The sequence below is a fragment of the Amblyomma maculatum genome, chromosome 2, assembly GCF_055883805.1.
Source record: "Amblyomma maculatum isolate TAMU_Amacu chromosome 2, ASM5588380v1, whole genome shotgun sequence".
Classification (NCBI taxonomy): Eukaryota; Metazoa; Arthropoda; class Arachnida; order Ixodida; family Ixodidae; genus Amblyomma; species Amblyomma maculatum.
In genome coordinates this window covers 222,570,612-222,588,473 of record NC_139345.1, presented here as the reverse complement: position 1 = coordinate 222,588,473, position 17,862 = coordinate 222,570,612, and the positions used below count along the sequence as shown (strand labels likewise).

General features: G+C 49.6%; 2 protein-coding genes across 2 annotated transcripts in view; one reads left to right on the top strand and one right to left on the bottom strand.

Annotated features, from left to right (window-relative positions):
* The window catches only part of LOC146201343 (motile sperm domain-containing protein 1), a 130,397-nt gene that overhangs the window by 94,454 nt on the left and 18,081 nt on the right, over nt 1-17,862 (top strand). The gene's annotated exons all lie outside the window — the stretch shown is intronic.
* Nucleotides 12,251-16,645, bottom strand: LOC146201344 (uncharacterized). Its single transcript, XM_084591804.1, has 3 exons — nt 16,271-16,645; nt 15,481-15,769; nt 12,251-12,294 (listed from the first exon to the last, which is right to left on the bottom strand). The coding sequence occupies exons 1-3, from the start codon at nt 16,643-16,645 to the stop codon at nt 12,251-12,253; spliced, it is 708 nt and encodes a 235-aa protein (XP_084447930.1).

Sequence of the window (17,862 nt, the reverse complement as noted above, 5' to 3'; positions counted from 1 at the left end):
GGGTACAGTCAGGCTGATGATGATGATTGTTCCCGCCGGTCGAATTCAAACTGTGCCCTGCGATACCTAGTCGGTGTTGAGTGACGCACACTATGACGTAAGCGGAGACTCCGTGATAGCTAGCGAGCCGGCGCGGCCCGCGGCGTCGCATCCCTCAAGGGCCAACATGACAACAGCGTACTCGCAATGACGGCCACAGCCGAAATAAATAAAACGATGAAGAGAGTAATTTACCGAGCGATGGGCCCATAAAGGAAGAAAAAAAAACAATGAGCGCTTGTAATGCACAATACTTTACATGTTTCTCAAGCTTTTGCGCTCTTTCTTGCACTGTATAAACAAACTGAGCCCTCGATCATCGCAACGCTTCCCGACATGTTTACATACAAATAAGATTTAGTTACCAGCAAAATAGTGTCCTCGCTGCTGCGCTTGTCAGTTTTGAAGCTTCGCCGCACTTTTTTCCTTCAAGGTTTGTGCTACAGCTCCGGGTTCAGCGAAAATTACGTCCACGGTAGCGAAGCATGACCGAAGTGCCGGCGCCACTAAATTTGCCAGCGCTGTGAAATTCCACATGTTAAAATGGATCCAGTGCACAATATAGTGTGCATAGGCATCCAGAACATTAGTTGCAAGTCGTGTGAGCAGGCAGCATGCGCCGATGGTGAAGAAGTTGTAATTTTTAGACCGACAGCAGAAACATTTTATTGTAAATGGGGCCATGACGGAAATATTTGCAGCGTTCTTGCGGCGCGGCGTAGTCGAGCGTTTAGTGGAGTGCGGGACAAAACATCGAGGCAATCAGTTTTCATGGGAGACGTGGAAATTAAATAATAGGCTCGTTACAGACGATATCTTTAGTAGGAGGGGAGATGAAAATATGGCAGCAGTGGGAACTTTGCAAAGAGCAAATAAAGATAGCAGCAATCGGACGGTCAAGCTGTATACGACAAGAATAAGAGAAGCGTGAGGAGGACAATTTAAGATCCTTGCTGGCTAGACTACTTGAAAAAGAAAGCGAAGAGCCTGGTAAATGGATGGACGATATTAGGATTGAACTGTTCGAAGAAGAGCGCTATCGTGGTGCGCTTGTGCGGGCGCGAGATATAGCTGCGGGGGAGACACCGTCGAAACGAGCACTAGGAATCGAGAAGACGCGTGCTCAGAGCAACCACATTGAACTGATCGAATGGGGCGGGACGTTATCTGGAGAAAGCGGTCATATCCAGCAGGCGTTTCTTGAATATTATCGAACGCTGTTTACAAAGTAAGACGTGGAAGTAAACGCATTCAAAGGAAAGTTTCTGGGCGCTTTACCGCGATTAGATGATGAGCAGAAAGATAGGCTGTAGCTGTCAATAACCGCGTCGGAGGTCGAGCTTGCCATAGAAAAATTGAACCCGGGAAAATCTCCCGGCCCCGACGGGTTAAGCGCGGCGTTCTACAAAGCATACAAACATGAAATAGTGCCGGTACTGGCAGCCGTGTACAACGAGTCCTACAAAGTAAATGTATTGCCCCCGTCTTATGGCAAATCCCACACAGTGTTTCTAAATACAATGAAGCAGATAAGTTACAACAGGTTACAGCATATCGCCCTATCGCACTCACGAATGTAGACTACAAAGTTTTTATGAAAATTCTAGCCCGTAGACTACAGTCAGTAATTCAACAGTTAGTTGGACCACACCAGACGTGTGGGATCAAGGGTCGATTAATTGTTTCCAATGTGCATAAAGTGAGGAGTGTGCTTGAGTGCTGTGATCACACAAACAGTTTTGTAGCCATCCTTCAGTTGGATCTGGAGAAAGAATTTGATTGTGTCTCACATGAAATACTGTTCTGCATACTCGACCATGTGAATGTAGGGTCCGTCATTCGCGAGGGAGTGGCCATGGCGTGCCGAAGCTGCACAACAAGATTGATTGTAAATAAGAGTTTGGGGGCCCCCATAAACGTGCAGCGATCGGTGCGCCAGGGTTGTCCCCTCAGCCCTCTGCTATTCTGCATTTACATCGAGACACTGTGTTTAGATATCATAGAAAACGACAAAATTCATGGCTTCCAATTGCAAGCTGCAGAGGTTAAGCTGCTGGCATATGCGGACGATGTGGCTGTATTTGCAGTGAATCGCGAAGGGGTAATCGAGGCCGTGTCGTCTGTAAAAGAATTCACAAAGGTTTCCGGCAGTAAAGTAAATTGGTCGAAGTCCCTGGGGCTTTGGCACGGAGAATGGCCAACGGCGCCAGAGAAGTTCGCAAACGTCCTGGGTGACAACACCAGTAAAGTACTTGGGAGTCCCACTAGATAGTTATCGCGATAGCGAATCGTACTGGAGGGCACAGACTCAAGCCATGCGGGAAAAGGTGGAGGGGTGAAAAGGGCAACAATTGTCAGTTTTCGCCAGGGCCACAGTGTGCAATATGTTTTTTATGTCGAAGCTGTGGTACGTGATGCAAGTGTTGCATTGTGCAAGGATGAACGTACAGAGACTGCACCGGATATTTGCCATTTTTGTGTGGGCAGCAGAATGGGAACGATGTAGCCGGACCAGTTTGTTTAGGCGGGTGAAGGACGGTGGACTGGGTTTGGGGCATTTATTTCTACGACAGATTGTCAGCAGATTTCTTTTTGTTCGCGATGTAAAAGATCCATTTTTGCATACTGTGTGCTAATTAAGGCTCGGAAATGCACTGCCGGACTTTGTTGTCTCGACCGAAAGTGTATCGAGACGCATTTTTGGTTATTTTAGAGAAGTTGTCGCTAGTGTGCGATTCCTGTCCGATTTTCTTATGAATATTTATCTTGTGTTAGCAGGAAGAAGCTGTACAAGGATTTGTGTGACGTAGTTCTTCCCATACCAATGTACAGGGCCTTATACAGTGGAGGACCAGGACGCGACGTACTTAAGCGGGTGAAGGCGATGCAGGTGCCGTCAAATGCAAAAACATTTTTCTTTAAGTTACACACGGAAACACTGCCAGTAAAGAAGTTCTTGGAAGGGAAGAATTTATTTTTATCTTGGGGTTCGCATTGCTTAATTTGTAAACAGCCAGAAACTATAGACCACGTTTTCCTACATTGTTGGGAAGGGGTATACTTTTGGGATATTTTACAAATGACTTTAAAAAAGGAATTTCCATTAGACTCGCATGGTATTAGGTACTTGCCAGTAGAGAATGAGGATGGGGTGCCTTTTGACCTTATTATGCTAATGGCCCTCCACTGTATTTGGCGCTCGATAATGGCAGGATACCATTGCGATCCTGACGCACGGCCAGCACGGATCTATTTTTGGGAAGGCATGAATAGATATATTGAAATTCAGAAACTTGCTTCTGAAGCTCCCGAGTGGCTCGGAAGATTGGAGCCATTAGTGACCCTAAGAGAATTTTAGCATGACCACGCCGCAACCCACCTGGATGATTGTTGTAGTAATGAATGCTCATTGTGCCCTGTAAGTGGTTTTGTGTATTGTGCCGAAGTCAGGCAATAAAGAAAAAAAAAAAGCGGCGTAGTCGAGTGGTTAGCGTCGAACGTTACGGATCACGCAGTGGCGTGTTCAGATCTCACCGCTACTGATTTTTTTTTTCTACAAATCGATTTGTTTTTACTTTTTGTAATGTATTTGTGGTGCTTCGTTATTTTAGTTTTTACTTTTTGCCCGAAGCCCTTTTTTTCGCCGGGCGACGAGCGCAATATATCGACGCTCTCCTTGGTATGAGCAGCAAGTATGCCCCTTTTGTTTACGATGCCTGCAAGTAGCACGTTGAAGGTCTTGTTGACGCAGGGCCTCGGGCATCTCTCAAGCTATCGCTGTAGCTTTTCGCCCGAGGCCCATTTCCTGTATATTACTGGAAATAAAATTTTTTTTCAATTTCAATTTTCAATTTTCAGTATGTTGGTCAGATGTGCCATGATTTAGTGAACAATTGAATGATAATGCGCTTTTCCTTCGGTACTTAGCATATGTATGCTTTTTGTGGCGTACGTAGCTGCAGTCGAGCGGCCAGGTCGCAGTCGAAGCGGCGACGGCGGCGATATGTTGGCGCAGAAGTGTGAACGAAGGAGCGTGTCGGCGGCAGCGGATTTCGCTCGCTCGCGCCTCCGAATGCTCAAATGGGAACCAGCAAGGCGCATCTGCTGCTCCAAGCTCGTAATTCAGGCGCTGTAGGTCCAAACAAACTATCCGAGTGCGCACGAAATGCCTGAGCCGAAACAGAACCAAAACTGAAGTGGGCGCCTGTGGCGCCTCCAAGTGTATTTTTGTATTTGCCTTGCAACATTTGCGTTGTCTTTTCGCCGTCGTTTACGTATGATAAAAGCGTGTTATATTTGAAACAAAACCTACGACCGCATTCAAACAGGCAACGTAATTCGCATTTGTCAGCCTCCGTGGTCCCTAGCGCGTCACGTGATTTGTAGTTGCGCGTTTCGGCTATGGCGGCGATACCTGTATTTCTGCTCTTCCTCTTTACTACCTTATAACAGCTCTGTTTTCAGTAAGAGTGGATTTTTTGTAATCAGGAATAGGCATTCTATCGATGCAAGCCCACTTCAGTTTTCTCTTTAGTGTCCCTTTAAGCGTCTCGAAGTGGTTGAGGTAAACAGTAAGGTGCATAAAGCAGGTTTTGGTAGGGCTTTTCGGCGAGATGGCATTCATTTGAACAGAAGGGTGGGAGCAGAGAACGGCTGGCACCTGGCAGGCAGGGCTGTAGCTTTTTTAGGGGGTGGTGGTGGGTGGTGAAAACATTTACTATATTACATAGAGGTACACTAGGTGGGATGCCTTGACAGGCACTCCATAGGCGTTTGCAGCCGGACAGGGTCGCCACCCAGTTCTCTTGTGTGGGGTTGGGGATAGCGGGCAAAGATGAGTTTTTCTGGCAGGCCTACATCATGTGGTAGGTGTCAGACACCTCCCCACAGTGCGAGCACAGCCCGTAGAATTGCGGATCAAAATGTTTTAGAGTAGCCGGACACAACATTGTATTGATGAGCAGGCGCAGGAGCACCCGCTCGTTAGCCTTCCCCAGCCCTTTGCACAGGGTGGGAAGAGTTTGGTGCGTGGATCTGTAATATTCACATATTTCTTTAAAATTGTAAACGGCTGAAATCAAAAACCTGGTCCGTGTCGGGTAACACGATCTGTCGGGCTAGTTGGTAACGATCCATATGTATCAGCAGCGCGAACACAATCAGAGGAAAAGAAGAATAAGAAGGACAGAGCGCTGAGGACAGAGCGCGGGTAACACGATCTGTCGGGCTAGTTGGTAACGATCCATATGTATCAGCAGCGCGAACACAATCAGAGGAAAAGAAGAATAAGAAGGACAGCGCTCTGTCCTTCTTATTCTTCTTTTCCTCTGATTGTGTTCGCGCTGCTGATACATATGGACCGTGTCGGGTCCCGTGGGAAATGTCCGGAGAGAGCGCGCGCGGGCGGCGGCGTCGGCTGCCTCATTCCCTTGAAGACCTTGGTGGCCTGGAGCCCAAACGAGAGATCGGTACGCGAGATCCGAATCTCGACTACAATTTCGGTATATGCGGCAAGTTAGGGGGTCCGCGAGAACTTCGTGCACAGAGGCAGTTAGAAGTGAAGCAGAAGAAAGTGTAATAATGGAGGCTGAGCCCCAAAAAATGGCAAGGAGGAGGTCGGGAAAGAAAAGTACAAAAAAAAAATTTAAAACTAGGATCAGCTACATAAACATGCAAGAAGGTAGAAAAAGAGCGAAATGGCTAGAGATAGAACAGCAGTTGAAGGATGACAAAATAGGTGTGTACACTCTTTGCGAGACTCATCTGAGGGATATAGAACATCCGCCGTTTATAAGGCTACGTCTGGGAGGAGGAGGAGGAGGAAAAAATTTTATTTGCAGAAGAATTCGAGGCACGCAGGCCTCCTGGGTCTCCGCACGACCCCACTCACGATCTAAACGTTCATATTATGTTTATCCATGACGTATGCGGCCCGGCTGACGACGATCGCCTGTCTGGCCGGGTCCGCTGATCGCAGTGAGGTCTCCCAGTCCTCCCAGGTTCGGAGAGGCACCGGCCCGGCGGGGGGAGGAGACGCAGGGCAGGATAAAAGAATGTGGGTAAGAGTGGCCTTGGGATGGGAGCACAAAGTGCATATGAGGGATACCGGCTGAAATTTCGAAAGTAGAGCTGGTGTCGGTAGAGTTCGTGTCTGCAGACGACGCCAGATTGACTGCTCTCTGATAGTGAGGGATGGGTGGGGTGACGGATAGATGAGGCGCTCAGCGCGGGAGTTTGCGGTGAACTCAGCAAACGAGTGCATACGATCCTTCGAGAAATCCCCCATGAGGTCCGCCTGTGCCCGGTTTCTAGACCCTCGGGCTAAGGAGTCGGCAGCCTCGTTGCCGGGATTTCCCGAGTGCGCAGGCACCCAGATGAGCTCAATCCGTCGGGGGAGGTGGGAGGTGGGCATGTGCAGCAAGCGGTGCGCCGGAGGATGAACCCGGCCCCTGGCATAATTTAGAATGGCAGTTTTTGAATCACTGAGTATATAACTGGCATCGGTGTATGCCAGAGCAATAGCTATAGCGGTCTCCTCGGCTTCTTCAGGGGTCGTGCCTGAAGGAAGCTCAATAGTTAAGGGGGAAATGGGGGGGTTGTGGACAACTGCAGTGGCTCCGCTCTCATCGCAGGCGGCATCTACCCAAACGGCATCGGGCTCATTCCCGTACCATTTGTGGAGCGCTGCCGCGCGCGCCTTCCTGCGACCTTGGTCATAGTGGGGGTGCATGTTCCGCGGTAATGGTTTGACATAGATTGAAGTGTAAATGTGGCTAGGGAGTGTTAATAGGGATGAATTGTTTGCAGGAATAGTGATGCCTAGCTTAGTGAGTATATGTCGTCCAGTAGTTGTAGCAGCTAATCTGAGGTATTGTGCTTGTAAATGGGCCTCTCGAAGTTCATGTATTGTATTATGGACTCCAAGTTCGAGTAGTCTCTCGTTACTAGTGCTTTTCGGTAATTTAAGTGCTGCCTTTGTTGCTTGCCGAATTAATGAGTCTATTTGCTGGACCTCACTGCATGATAGTTTGAGATATGGTGTAGCATAAAGAATTCTGCTGAGGGTATAGGCGTGCACTACTCGAAGTGTGTCCGCCTCTCGAAGCCCATGTGCGCGTCCTGTCACCCTTTTTATGATTTGTGTGGTGTTTGCAACGGCCTTTTTGAGCCGCTTAATTGTGTCGACGTTCTTTCCATCCTGTTGAAGGTATAGTCCCAGAATGCGGATGGTATGAACCTGTGGTACTTGTCTTCCCTGAATTCGAATTTCTATGGGGCTTTGGTAGGTCCGTCCTTTAGGGGGTATGATTAGTAATTCTGATTTTTCTGGGGAGCACTCTAATGCGATTGTTGCGGTAAGCTTGGCTATCGTGTCTGCTGCTGTTTGTAGCGTGTCTTCGATTTCACCGTCTCATCCGTGTGTTGTCCAGAGTGTGATGTCATCGGCGTATATGGTGTAACCGAGGTGAGGGATTTTCTGTAGTTCTGCGGTTAAGGGGATAAGGGTAATGTTGAACAGAAACGGGGAAAGAACGGAGCCTTGCGGCGTCCCCACGTTGGCAAGCGTGTACGGTGAGGTGTGGAGATTGCACGATGTGAAGTGTGGCTGTCCTGTGCTGAAGGAAGGCTCTTATGTAGTTGTAAACCCTAGGACCAGTTTGAATGTTCGTGAGTACATTATCAAACGCTTTTTTGAGATCTATTGCTAGTATCGCCTTAGTATGCGTTGGTATATGTGGGTCAAGCACTGCTGACGTTAGCTGCAGCATAGCGTCCTGCGTAGATAGACGGGGCCTGAAACCGACCATTGAGTGCGGGTATTGGTCCGTGTCATCCATGTATGCAGTTAGCCGAGCTAGTATAACCTGTTCAAAGAGTTTTCCTAAGTTTGAGGTGAGCGATATTGGGCGCATATTCGCTGGGGAAATTGGCTTATTGGGTTTTGGTATGAGAATTACTTTCCCGTGTGTCCATTCTGCTGGGAGTGTCCCTTCTTCCCAGTGTTTGTTATAGAGGTCCGTTAGTTACTCCAATGATTTATCATCTAGATTTCTTAGCGCCGCATTTGAAACCTGATCTTCGCCTGGCGTTGTGTTCTTGAGCTTGTGAAGTGCTGCCCGTATTTCTGATGTCGTTATTGCAGCATCTAATATATCATTTGGTCCTCCTGCATAGGAGGGAAGGGATTGTGGTTGACCCGGGGTGGTGTGCATATGCTTTAGAGTAGCTAGTAGGGCATCTGTGTCATCTCTGTGTTGGTGGGTTAGTCTAGCTATTATGTTTCGTGTATATGTCTTGCTCTGGGTTGGGTCCAGAAAGTGCCGAAGTAGGTGCCATGCACGCTTTGTGGTGAGATTTCCTTTTAGCCCTTCACATATTTGTGTCCAATTCTGCTGAAACAATTGCGCTCCATAGTCTTCAATTTGGGTGGCCAGATCATTAATCTTCTGCTTAAGTTTTCGGTTGTGCTTCTGTGTGGCATACCGTTTATTTAAACTACGGTGGGCCTCAAGTAAATGCGCCATTCTGGCATCTAACGCTGGCACATCTTCGTTTGTATCAATGATCTGCGTATTATTTTCCTGGTCCTGAAGTAGTTGTCGCACCCATTGCCTTAATTCTATGTAGTCTTCAGCAGGGGTGTTTTGTCGTTGTTTTCGAAAATTTTCCCAGTTCACCAAATGATGCTTATATGTCTTTGGCGTGCACTGTGGTCCCTCAAGGGTTAGGGCGATGATATAATGATCGCTGCCTAATGTGTGTCCGGTTCGTTCCCATTTCAGGTGCGGGATGTGTCTGCCGAGCGTGAGATCTGGGCTGGTATCCATAATACCAACTGTACCCTGTCTGGTGGGCATTTCAAAATCATTATGTACGGATAGCTGTGACTGCTGTCTCTGATTGGACAGAACCTCTCCTCTGCTGTTTGTACGGCTGTATCCCCAATCAGCGTGTGCGGAGTTTAGGTCCCCCGCTATTGGGAAGGGTGCAACAGAACGAGAACGGAAAAAAAGGGTGGAGGGGTAGGTATGTTGATACACTAGGGAACAAAGTGGCAAAGAATTAAACCATCTTGTAACGAACGTATCTGGGTATCAGGAATTCAAGTGCCGGCATAAGGACATGGCTAGGGGTAGTTTATTTAGGAACAGGACACCAATGCAGGAAAAAAAAATTATCTTGTTGAATGTCTCAGTGACGATATAAGCCAGTTTGGAGACGGCGCCAATATTATATTCTGCTGGGGGACATGAACGGCCTCCGACGATCTGGATGGATACACTGATTGTAACGGGAAGCTAATTCTAGATTTCTGTGCGCGACACGATCTAGTTATAGCAAATAGAGAAACAAAATGCGAAGGCCAAATCATGTGGGAATCCCGCAACAGGCAGACGACCATTGACTATTGTCTAACGTCGCATGAAATTTATAGCAAGGTCAGAAAAATGGAAATAGGCGAAGAAGGGGAGTGTAGTCTGGGAAGTGATCACAAGCGTATTAGTCTGCAGATGGGGCCCTTGATGACAAGAGAAATGGAACTTAGACAAAACGTAAACGCAAAATTAAACGACGATCAAATAGCGCAGATAGCAGCTGACATACAAGGAGCAATGGAGAAAAGCCCCATGGAAGACGGATTATGAACAAGTAGAACTACTCACAAGGCGGAAAATTCAGAAGGTTAAAGTAGCAAACAGCTGGAATGGAAAGAGGAAGCCACGGAGCTGGTGGAATAAGGAAATCAGGGAAGCTATTGAACAACGACGGGCTGCTTCAAGGGAACACCGAATGGCAAAGAAAGCACAGGTATCTCAGGAAGAAATCGACCAAAAATGGGAATCATATCGACAAAATAAACTTCAAGTGCAGGCCCTCGTCCAAAGTAAAATAAGACAGTCCACCGATCGCTGGATGGCTGATATACACGATGCCTCTAGAGGCGGAGCAAGAAAATTCTGGAACCATATAAGCTGGCTAGGGAAGAAGAATCAAGGAAAGCAGGATCGGATTCAAGATAACGAGGGAAATAGTTTAAAGGGAGACAGCGCAGTGAACTACATTACATCATGCAGTTATAGCCGAGTCATTTAAGAACGACGATAGGGTAATCTCCGCAAATCGGGAAGCAACACAAGGTAGCAGAATACAAAGCAGTTTAGAACGGACCAATCTAAACTGGAAAAAGAAAGAAAAAATATTCCTAGATGGAATAGATGAAATTCCGATCACGCTGATTATTGTTCAGTTCAGTCGTTCAGTCGTGTCCGACTCTTCGTGACCCTATATGGATCATGTCAAGCCACGCTTTCCGGTCTCTCACTATCTTCCTAGCATCACATAACTTCATCTGCAGTGCCTCGAGAATGCCATCTAACCATCGCGTTCGCTGCCTACCCCTTCTCCGGCGACCCTCAACTTTTCCCAACATCAAATCTTTCTCCAGCGACTCCTCTCTTCTCATCAGATGACCAAAGTAGCTGAGCTTTAACTTTAGAATTTGACCCTCCAATGAGCAGCCAGGGTTTATGGTCGACAATATCGACTGATTTGATCTTCTGGCAGTCCAAGGAACTCTCAAGAGTCTTCGCCAGCACCACAATTCAAACGCGTCAATTCTTCGGCGGTCAGCCTTTTTCACAGTCCAACTCTCGCATCCATACATCACAACTGGAAAGACCATAGCACGAGTTATACGGATCTTGGTTGACAGACCAATGTCTCTGCTCTTTACTAGGCGGTCAAGGCTAACCATTGCTCTCTTTCCCAGAAGCAGGCGTCTCCTAATTTCATGGCTGCAGTCTCCTTCCGAGGTAATCTTGGAGCCCAAGAACAGAAAATCTGTCACAGCTTCCACTTCTTGTCCATTGATGCTCCAGGACTTGATAGGGCAAGACGCCATGATCTTTGTCTTTTTAATGTTCAGTTTAAGCCCAAACTTCTCACTTTCGTCTTGTACGCGCATCAGAAGTCTCTTGAGTTCCACTTCACTTTCTGCCATTAAAGTGGTATCATCCGCATATTTAAGGTTGTTGATACGTTTTCCAGCAATCTTCACTCCAGCTGAAGACTCGTCCAGACCGGCCTTCCTCATGATGCACTCTGCATATAGGTTAAATAGGCAGGGCGACAGTATGCAGCCTTGCCTCACTCCTTTCTCGATCGGAAACCAATTAGTAAGACCATGCCCAGTTCTGTCTGTGGCCTCTTGCCCTTCATACAGATTCCTGAGGAGACAGACGAGGTGAATTGGAACTCCCATCTCTTGGAGAGCTTGCCACAATCTGCTGTGATCTACGCAGTCAAACGCTTTCGCATAGTCAATAAAGCAGAAGTAGATGGGTTTCTGGAACTCTCTTGCTTTTTCCATGATCCAGCGAAGGTTGGCAATTTGGTCTCTAGTTCCTCTGCCCTTGCGAAACCCAGCTTGCACGTCCGGAAGCTCCGATCCACATACTGCTGCAGCCTACCTTGGAGGATTTTCAACATCACCTTGCTAGCATGCGAAATAAGCGCGATCGTGCGGTGGTTGGAACAATCTTTGGCACTGCCTTTCTTTGGAATGGGGATGTAAACTGACCTCCTCCATTCTTGTGGCCACTGCAGGGTTGTCCAAATCTTCTGACATAATGTATGCAGAATGTTAACAGCGTCATGGTTGAGGTTTTGAAGCAACTCAGCTGGAATGCCATCAATTCCGCTAGCTTTGTTCTTAGCAAGGCTGGCTAAGGCCCATTCAACTTCACTCTTCAGGATGCCCGGCTCGAGATCAGTAATCACAACCGTCTTATGTTGGGTTTGCACATTCGGGTCCTTCTTGTACAGTTCTGTGTACTCCTGCCACCTCTTCTTTATCTCTGAGGCTTCAGCGAGGTCCTTGCCTCGTTTGTCCTTTATCACGCCCAGCTAAGCGCAGAAGCGTCCTTTGATATCTTTGATTGTCTTTTCAGAGTTCTTCTGTTCCTTAATTGACTATTGTCCTTAACTGCTTGGCACTGTATGTCCAGGAAGGCATTTAATCTCTCCTTGCTATTTTCTGAAAATCCGCATTGGGAACCTTGTATCTTTCTCTTTCCCCCATAACTTTTGCCATCCTCCTTTCCTCAGCTATTTGCAAAGCCTCTTCAGATAACCAGTTTGCTTTCTTGCATTTCTTTTGCTTTGGAACTACCTTAGTAGCAACTTCTTGTATTATATCACGAACATCAGTCTACATCTCTTCGGGCTCTCCGTCTTCTAGATTGAAGGCCTCGCCTTCAAAAAACGGGCCCACGAGCCATGGTCTCGCCCGATGAGTGACAAATCCAGTCTCTTAAAAACACCGGTTCATTCCGGATAAACAAAAAAAAGCAAAACAGAGAAACATAAGGCGCTACTGCGCTGAGGACAGGCTGTTCATGCGCGCGACAATAGAACACCAACGGAAAGCGGGAAGAATGTCAGGGCCTTACGGCGGCGGAACAACACACACTGCGGAGCGAATAAAACGAGCAATGGGGCCAAAGCGCTAACGGCGACACAAGAAAGATTGCTCCTCGCGGCACAGCAGCTCACTGAAATGCGCCTAGGCTGTTCTTGCAGGCACTGCTTCCATCTTCGCGTCGGCGATCTTCTTTCGGTCGTCCGTGCACACCCTGCTGGCCCATGACGCTCGCCGGTTGCACCGCGCCGGCCTTTCCGCCGGCACAAAAAAGCCCCGCGCCTCGCTTCTGACGCGCTTATCTACCCTCGTCTGTCGCCGCTAACATCACGCCCCCCAAGATTATCTGCTTGCTCATGCGCACTCGCGCTGCCCGTGCAAACACAATACAAATAGAAAGACGCGCGCGCGGTTTAAAACACCTAAAGGGGCTGCGGAGCCCAACACTCTCCCCTCTTAAGACGGGACACCTCCCGAGATTTCTAAGAACGAAACAAAGAAGGGCACTGGGAGGAGTACAAAAACAATGCTGGTTCTGACGAGCTGCCCGCTTGAAGGAGTCCGCCCGCTGAAGGAAGTGCCGTTACAAACTTTCTGGCCGCTTGTAGTACTTTCTCAGGTCGGCGACGCTGACTGGTCCGATCTCCCGGCCACCCTGCACATGACGAAGCATGTAAGCCAGCCGCGAAAGACGCTTTATTACTACAAAAGGACCAGTCCATCGAGGAGCGAGAGAGGCGGCAAATCCTTTTGTGGCATCACTTAGCGGGTGCGAGCGGCGGAGTACTTTATCGCCAACGTCGAACAGCAAAGGACGCCTGCCCTTGTTGTACTGGCCGCAGTGCTCCAGGCGGGCGAGGTCCAAGTTCTCCCTGGCCTCCTTTAGAGTTCCAGCGAGACGACTGGAGAGATCCTGGGTGAACCTGGAATAACTGGGAACCTGTAAATCAGAGTCATGGGTAAGGGCGTGTTCAATGGGAAATCGAAGCTCACGGCCAAGAAGTAGCTGCCGGCGTAAAACCAGTCGACCGGTTTCCTGTGGTTCTTGTGGCGAAAGCCATTTCCTGCACTCGCAAATCCCAGTCTTTGTGACGTTCCGTGAAAGCCACGAGCATGTTTTTCAGGTTTCTGTTGACCCGCTCTGTGATGTTGGCCTGAGGATGGTAGGGCGTAGTATTTTTGTGCTGCACGCCAAGAGCTTTGCAGGTGTCAGCAAATATCCTGCCCGTGAAATACGTCGCATTATCAGTGATTAGCTGCGCCGGGAAGCCGAACCGAGTGAATGCGTCTAGGAATTTATCCCAGTCTACTTTTGAGTCCAGTTTACGCAGCGGGTATAATTCAACCCATTTATAAAAATGATCAGTGACCACTAGCAAGTAGCGATTTCCTTTCACAGATCTAGGATAAGGGCCCATTACGTCGCCGGCAACAATCTTCCACGGGTAACGGCTCTCCACAGGTTGCAAGAAGCCCGGTGGTTTACCTCCCCTTGCCTTCGCTGTCTGGCATGTAAGACAAGTACGGACGTATGCCACGACATCCTTTCTCATGCGGGGCCAAGTCACGATGTGACCCAACTTTTCATATATTTTCTTGTTATCGCTGTGGCCTGCAAGGCGTGTGTCGTGAAAATACTCTAAAAAGAGCTTGCGCAGGCTCTTTGGTACGACAACACGAAATAGGGACTCACCACCATCTGTGTCGGCAGCAAGTATATATCTCAGGAGAGGTCCATCCTCTGCTTCCAGGTAGCAGTCATAGCTGCCGGTAGGCGCTGCTTCCTGCAGGGTTGGCGCTGTCCAGGCCCTTTCGTATTTGGATGCACTGAGGATCGCTTAGCTGAGCTTGGAGCAGCTGTTGACGGGAAACCAGCGTTCCCCAGGCATCAGCGGCTCCTGCGATCACCAGGACTTGCAGTGCTTGCTCGCCATCTGCAGGTAACGGAGCTCGGGACAGGGCGTCGGCTGCCTTTCTTGTACTCCACCCTGTAATTATATTTCTGAAGAGCGAGCGCCCAGCTGGCTAGACGGCCGGCTGGGTTCTGCAGCTTTGACAACCAAGACAGTGACTGATGATCGGTCTGAATTGTAAACTCAGCCCCATCCAAATACATGTCAAACTTTTTTAGCGCAAATAAGATTGCCAAGCACTCTTTCTCTGTTACCGTGTAGTTTCGTTCCGGCGATGAGAGAGAGCGACTTGCAAATGCCAAGGGGCAAAGCTTCCCTTTGTGACCCTGAAGTAAAACAGCACCTATTCCATACTCACTCGCATCAGTCTGCACTGTAAAGGGCCGGTTTAGGTCCGGGAGCCGCAGACGAGCAGCATCGGCGATAGCTGTTGACAGCGCCCGAAACGATTCCCGCTCCGTGTCTGTCCAGAACCAACGGGCGCCTTTCCGGAGAAGCTCATGTAGGGGTCTTGCCAGGTCTGCACAGTTTGGAATAAAGTGGCGGTAGAAACCGACCATGCCCAAGAATCGCTGCAGGCTCTTGACGTTTGTTGGTGATGGCAGCTGCAATATGGCCTGCAGTTTCTCCTCGACAGGCCGGACTGTGCCCTGTTCAACAATGAAACCAAGCAGGTTGATTCTGCGTGAAACCAACTGCACTTTGCGTGGATTAATGGTGATGCCTGCATCCTTCTTCGTTGCAAGACAGTGGTTAAATGAATCAGATGCTCATCTAGGCTTTCTGAAAATACCACGACGTCGTCCATCTATGCCATTGCATAGTTGAATTTCGCGTCTCCGAGCACTATATCCATCACGGGCTGAAAGGTAGCAGGTGAATTGCATAAACCGAAAGGCAGTCGAACAAACTCGAATAAGCCCCGATGGCAAGTGAATGCAGTTTTTTCGATGTCACTCTGGGCAATCGGTATCTGCAGAAAACCCCTGCTACAGTCTAGAGTAGTTAAGAGTTTCGCTGATCCAAGCGTATACATAACAGAGTCGACTGACGGAAAAGGGTAAGAATCTCTGACTGTTACAGCGTTCAGCCGCCGATAGTAGATACATAAGCGTGCTGTGCCGTCTTTCTTAGGCGCAAGGACAACGGGAAAAGCCCAATGGCTCTTTGAGGGTCTTACTGCACCGGTAGCCACCATTTCATCCAGAGCGGCATCCAGGAGTCCTCGCTTGTGGACGCTCAACGGCCTGGGGTTGAAACGGATCGGGCGGGAGCTGCCGGTGTCAATCCTGTGCGTCAGCACGTTAGCTTTTCCAGGAGCCTCTGTGAACATAGTAGCGAAGGGCTCAAGTGTCGCCTGGATTCTGGATCTTTCCGTTTGTGACCCTGTGAAAGACTGCAGGACAGTGAGAACACCACTTTCTGCCACTCCGACTGAGGGGGGATCCGCGACCAGAAGATTTGAGTGACGCTCTGTAGTCTTTGTAATGAACTTGAGTGGTTCTGCATTAATGCCGTATCGGTAGCTGCCTGAATATAGGTCGACAATGATCCCTGCCTTCGAGATGAAGTTACGGCCCAAAATTACCGGACAAAAGAGTCCGCGAAGATGCAGGAAGCGCTGCCTTATTTTGCGACCATTCTCGGTAACTGTTAGGCGTGCTGCAGAGGTTGCTGACGCTATCTGTGGCGACGCCATTCGAAGCTTTGTAGTCACTTCTCGTAACTGCAAATGTCTTGAATCGCATGCTCGCTTAACCTTATCGCCAAAAACAGAAACACTGGAACCGGTGTCCAGTAGAGCGGGAACTTCTATCCCCACTATTTTAACAGCCACCAATGGGGCATTATCAGGGCGGGCATCCTGGAGGCGGAAAGTGGACGGCAAATCGCTTACCGTTTGGTCCTTGATGTCCTGGGGCCGTGATTCACGTTCCAAGGGGCCGCCAATCACCTCTGGTGCCGGGGCTGTCTGGGCCAGAGGAGACGACTTCTTTCCTCGTCCCTTACGTCGCTTAGGCTGACGTCTGCAGCAGCCCCATACCCTGGCCGCCGGGTGATGAGATGACCAAAACACCAGGCTCTGTGTTGGCCACGCTCCTTCGCCCGCATTGTAGCAGGCAGCAGCCAGAAGAGGCCCGGTCCGGCCTGCCACAGCCGGCAGTCTGCCAGTCATCGGAGGAGGCCCGTTCAGGCTTGCCACCCCTTGCGCTCGGTCACTCACCGGAGGAGGCCCAGTCCGGCCTGCCACCCCTTGCGCTCGGTCACTCATCGGAGGAGGCCCGGTCCGGCCTGCCACCCCCTGCAGTCTGTCAGTCAGCGGAGGAGGCCCGGTCCGGCCTGCCACCTCCTGCAGTCGGCCCGTCACTGGAGGAGGCCCGGTCCGGCCTGCCACCCCTTGCGCTCGGTCAATCACCGGAGGAGGCCCGGTCCGGCCTGCCACCCCCTTCACTCGGCCAGTCACAGGAGGAGGCGCACCAGGGATTACGACCTCGTGCAAGTCGCCTGTCCCCATACGGCAGCTGGGGGCCATCACGCTGCGGGCTGCCAATGATCCGAGCCATGCACAGGACGGCTCGAGGCAGGTCTCCGCTGGGGAAGGTGGCTTGTAGTTGAGCTCCGCCAGAAAAGATGCCTCGATGCGGGAGGCCTCCCTGGCCATGTCCTCGAAGTCCATGAACTGGCGGCGCCGGAAGTATGGCTGGTACCTCGGATGGCACCGATGTATGGCATGAGCCACCTTCTCTGGTTCCGGAGCTCCAGGATCTGCCCGCTCGTGCAGCTCTTGAAAGCTGCGCAAAAACTCGAGCAAACCCTCGTGCTCGCTTTGCGTCCTGGCACAAAGCTCATTCTTGATGCGGATGACGTAGTCAGGCGGCAAAAACTCTTCCCGAAAACGCTGTACAAAGTCCTGTTTTGTTGTGAATGGCCGCTGCCTACGCCTCCAGGTTGCTGCGGAACCTACTAAAGCTACAGGAATCACACATGTGACCAGAGCACTGTCCGAAATTGCCATTGCCATCTGATAATCATCGAGTTCATGAAGAAAATCGCAAACAGATTTCTTGTCGGCGTATCCTTCAAACCTCGGCACGGGAAAATTTAGCTGCAGATGGTTATCGCGATACAAGGAAGTGGGCGTTAACGAAACTCGCTCGTTTCCCATCACTTCTCTAAATTGTGCCTTTGACGCAAGTAGCTGGGACAGTAGGCCAATAATTCCGCTTTGAAAATCCGACGGTTCACTTTTCTGGTCTCCTAATTGCTCATGCATAGAACCCGCATGGGTGGGAGGTGGAAATTCAGCTTTCGACTGGGCGCTTGCGCCAGGTAAGTTGAGATTATCCGCCATAGCTACGCATGAAAAAATGGAATGTTCTCACTAAAGTTGCGACACTCGCGGGGCAAACCAAAGCTCGAGCAAAAATCACGTTGGGCGCCAGATGAAGGCCTCGCCTTCAAAAAACGGGTCCGCGAGCCATGGTCTCG

Bases quoted from the DNA above. Each gene is read 5' to 3' on its own strand.
- LOC146201344 (XM_084591804.1), bottom strand. From the start codon at position 16,645: ATGAGTGACCGAGCGCAAGGGGTGGCAGGCCGGACTGGGCCTCCTCCG. The intron at 15,770-16,270 runs GTAAGCGATTTG...ACTGTCCTGCAG, and splicing joins AGGACATCAAGGACCAAACG to TCTTTCACAGGGTCACAAAC. The intron at 12,295-15,480 runs GTATCTACTATC...CGTTTTTTGAAG, and splicing joins AGACGGCACAGCACGCTTAT to GCGAGGCCTTCAATCTAGAA.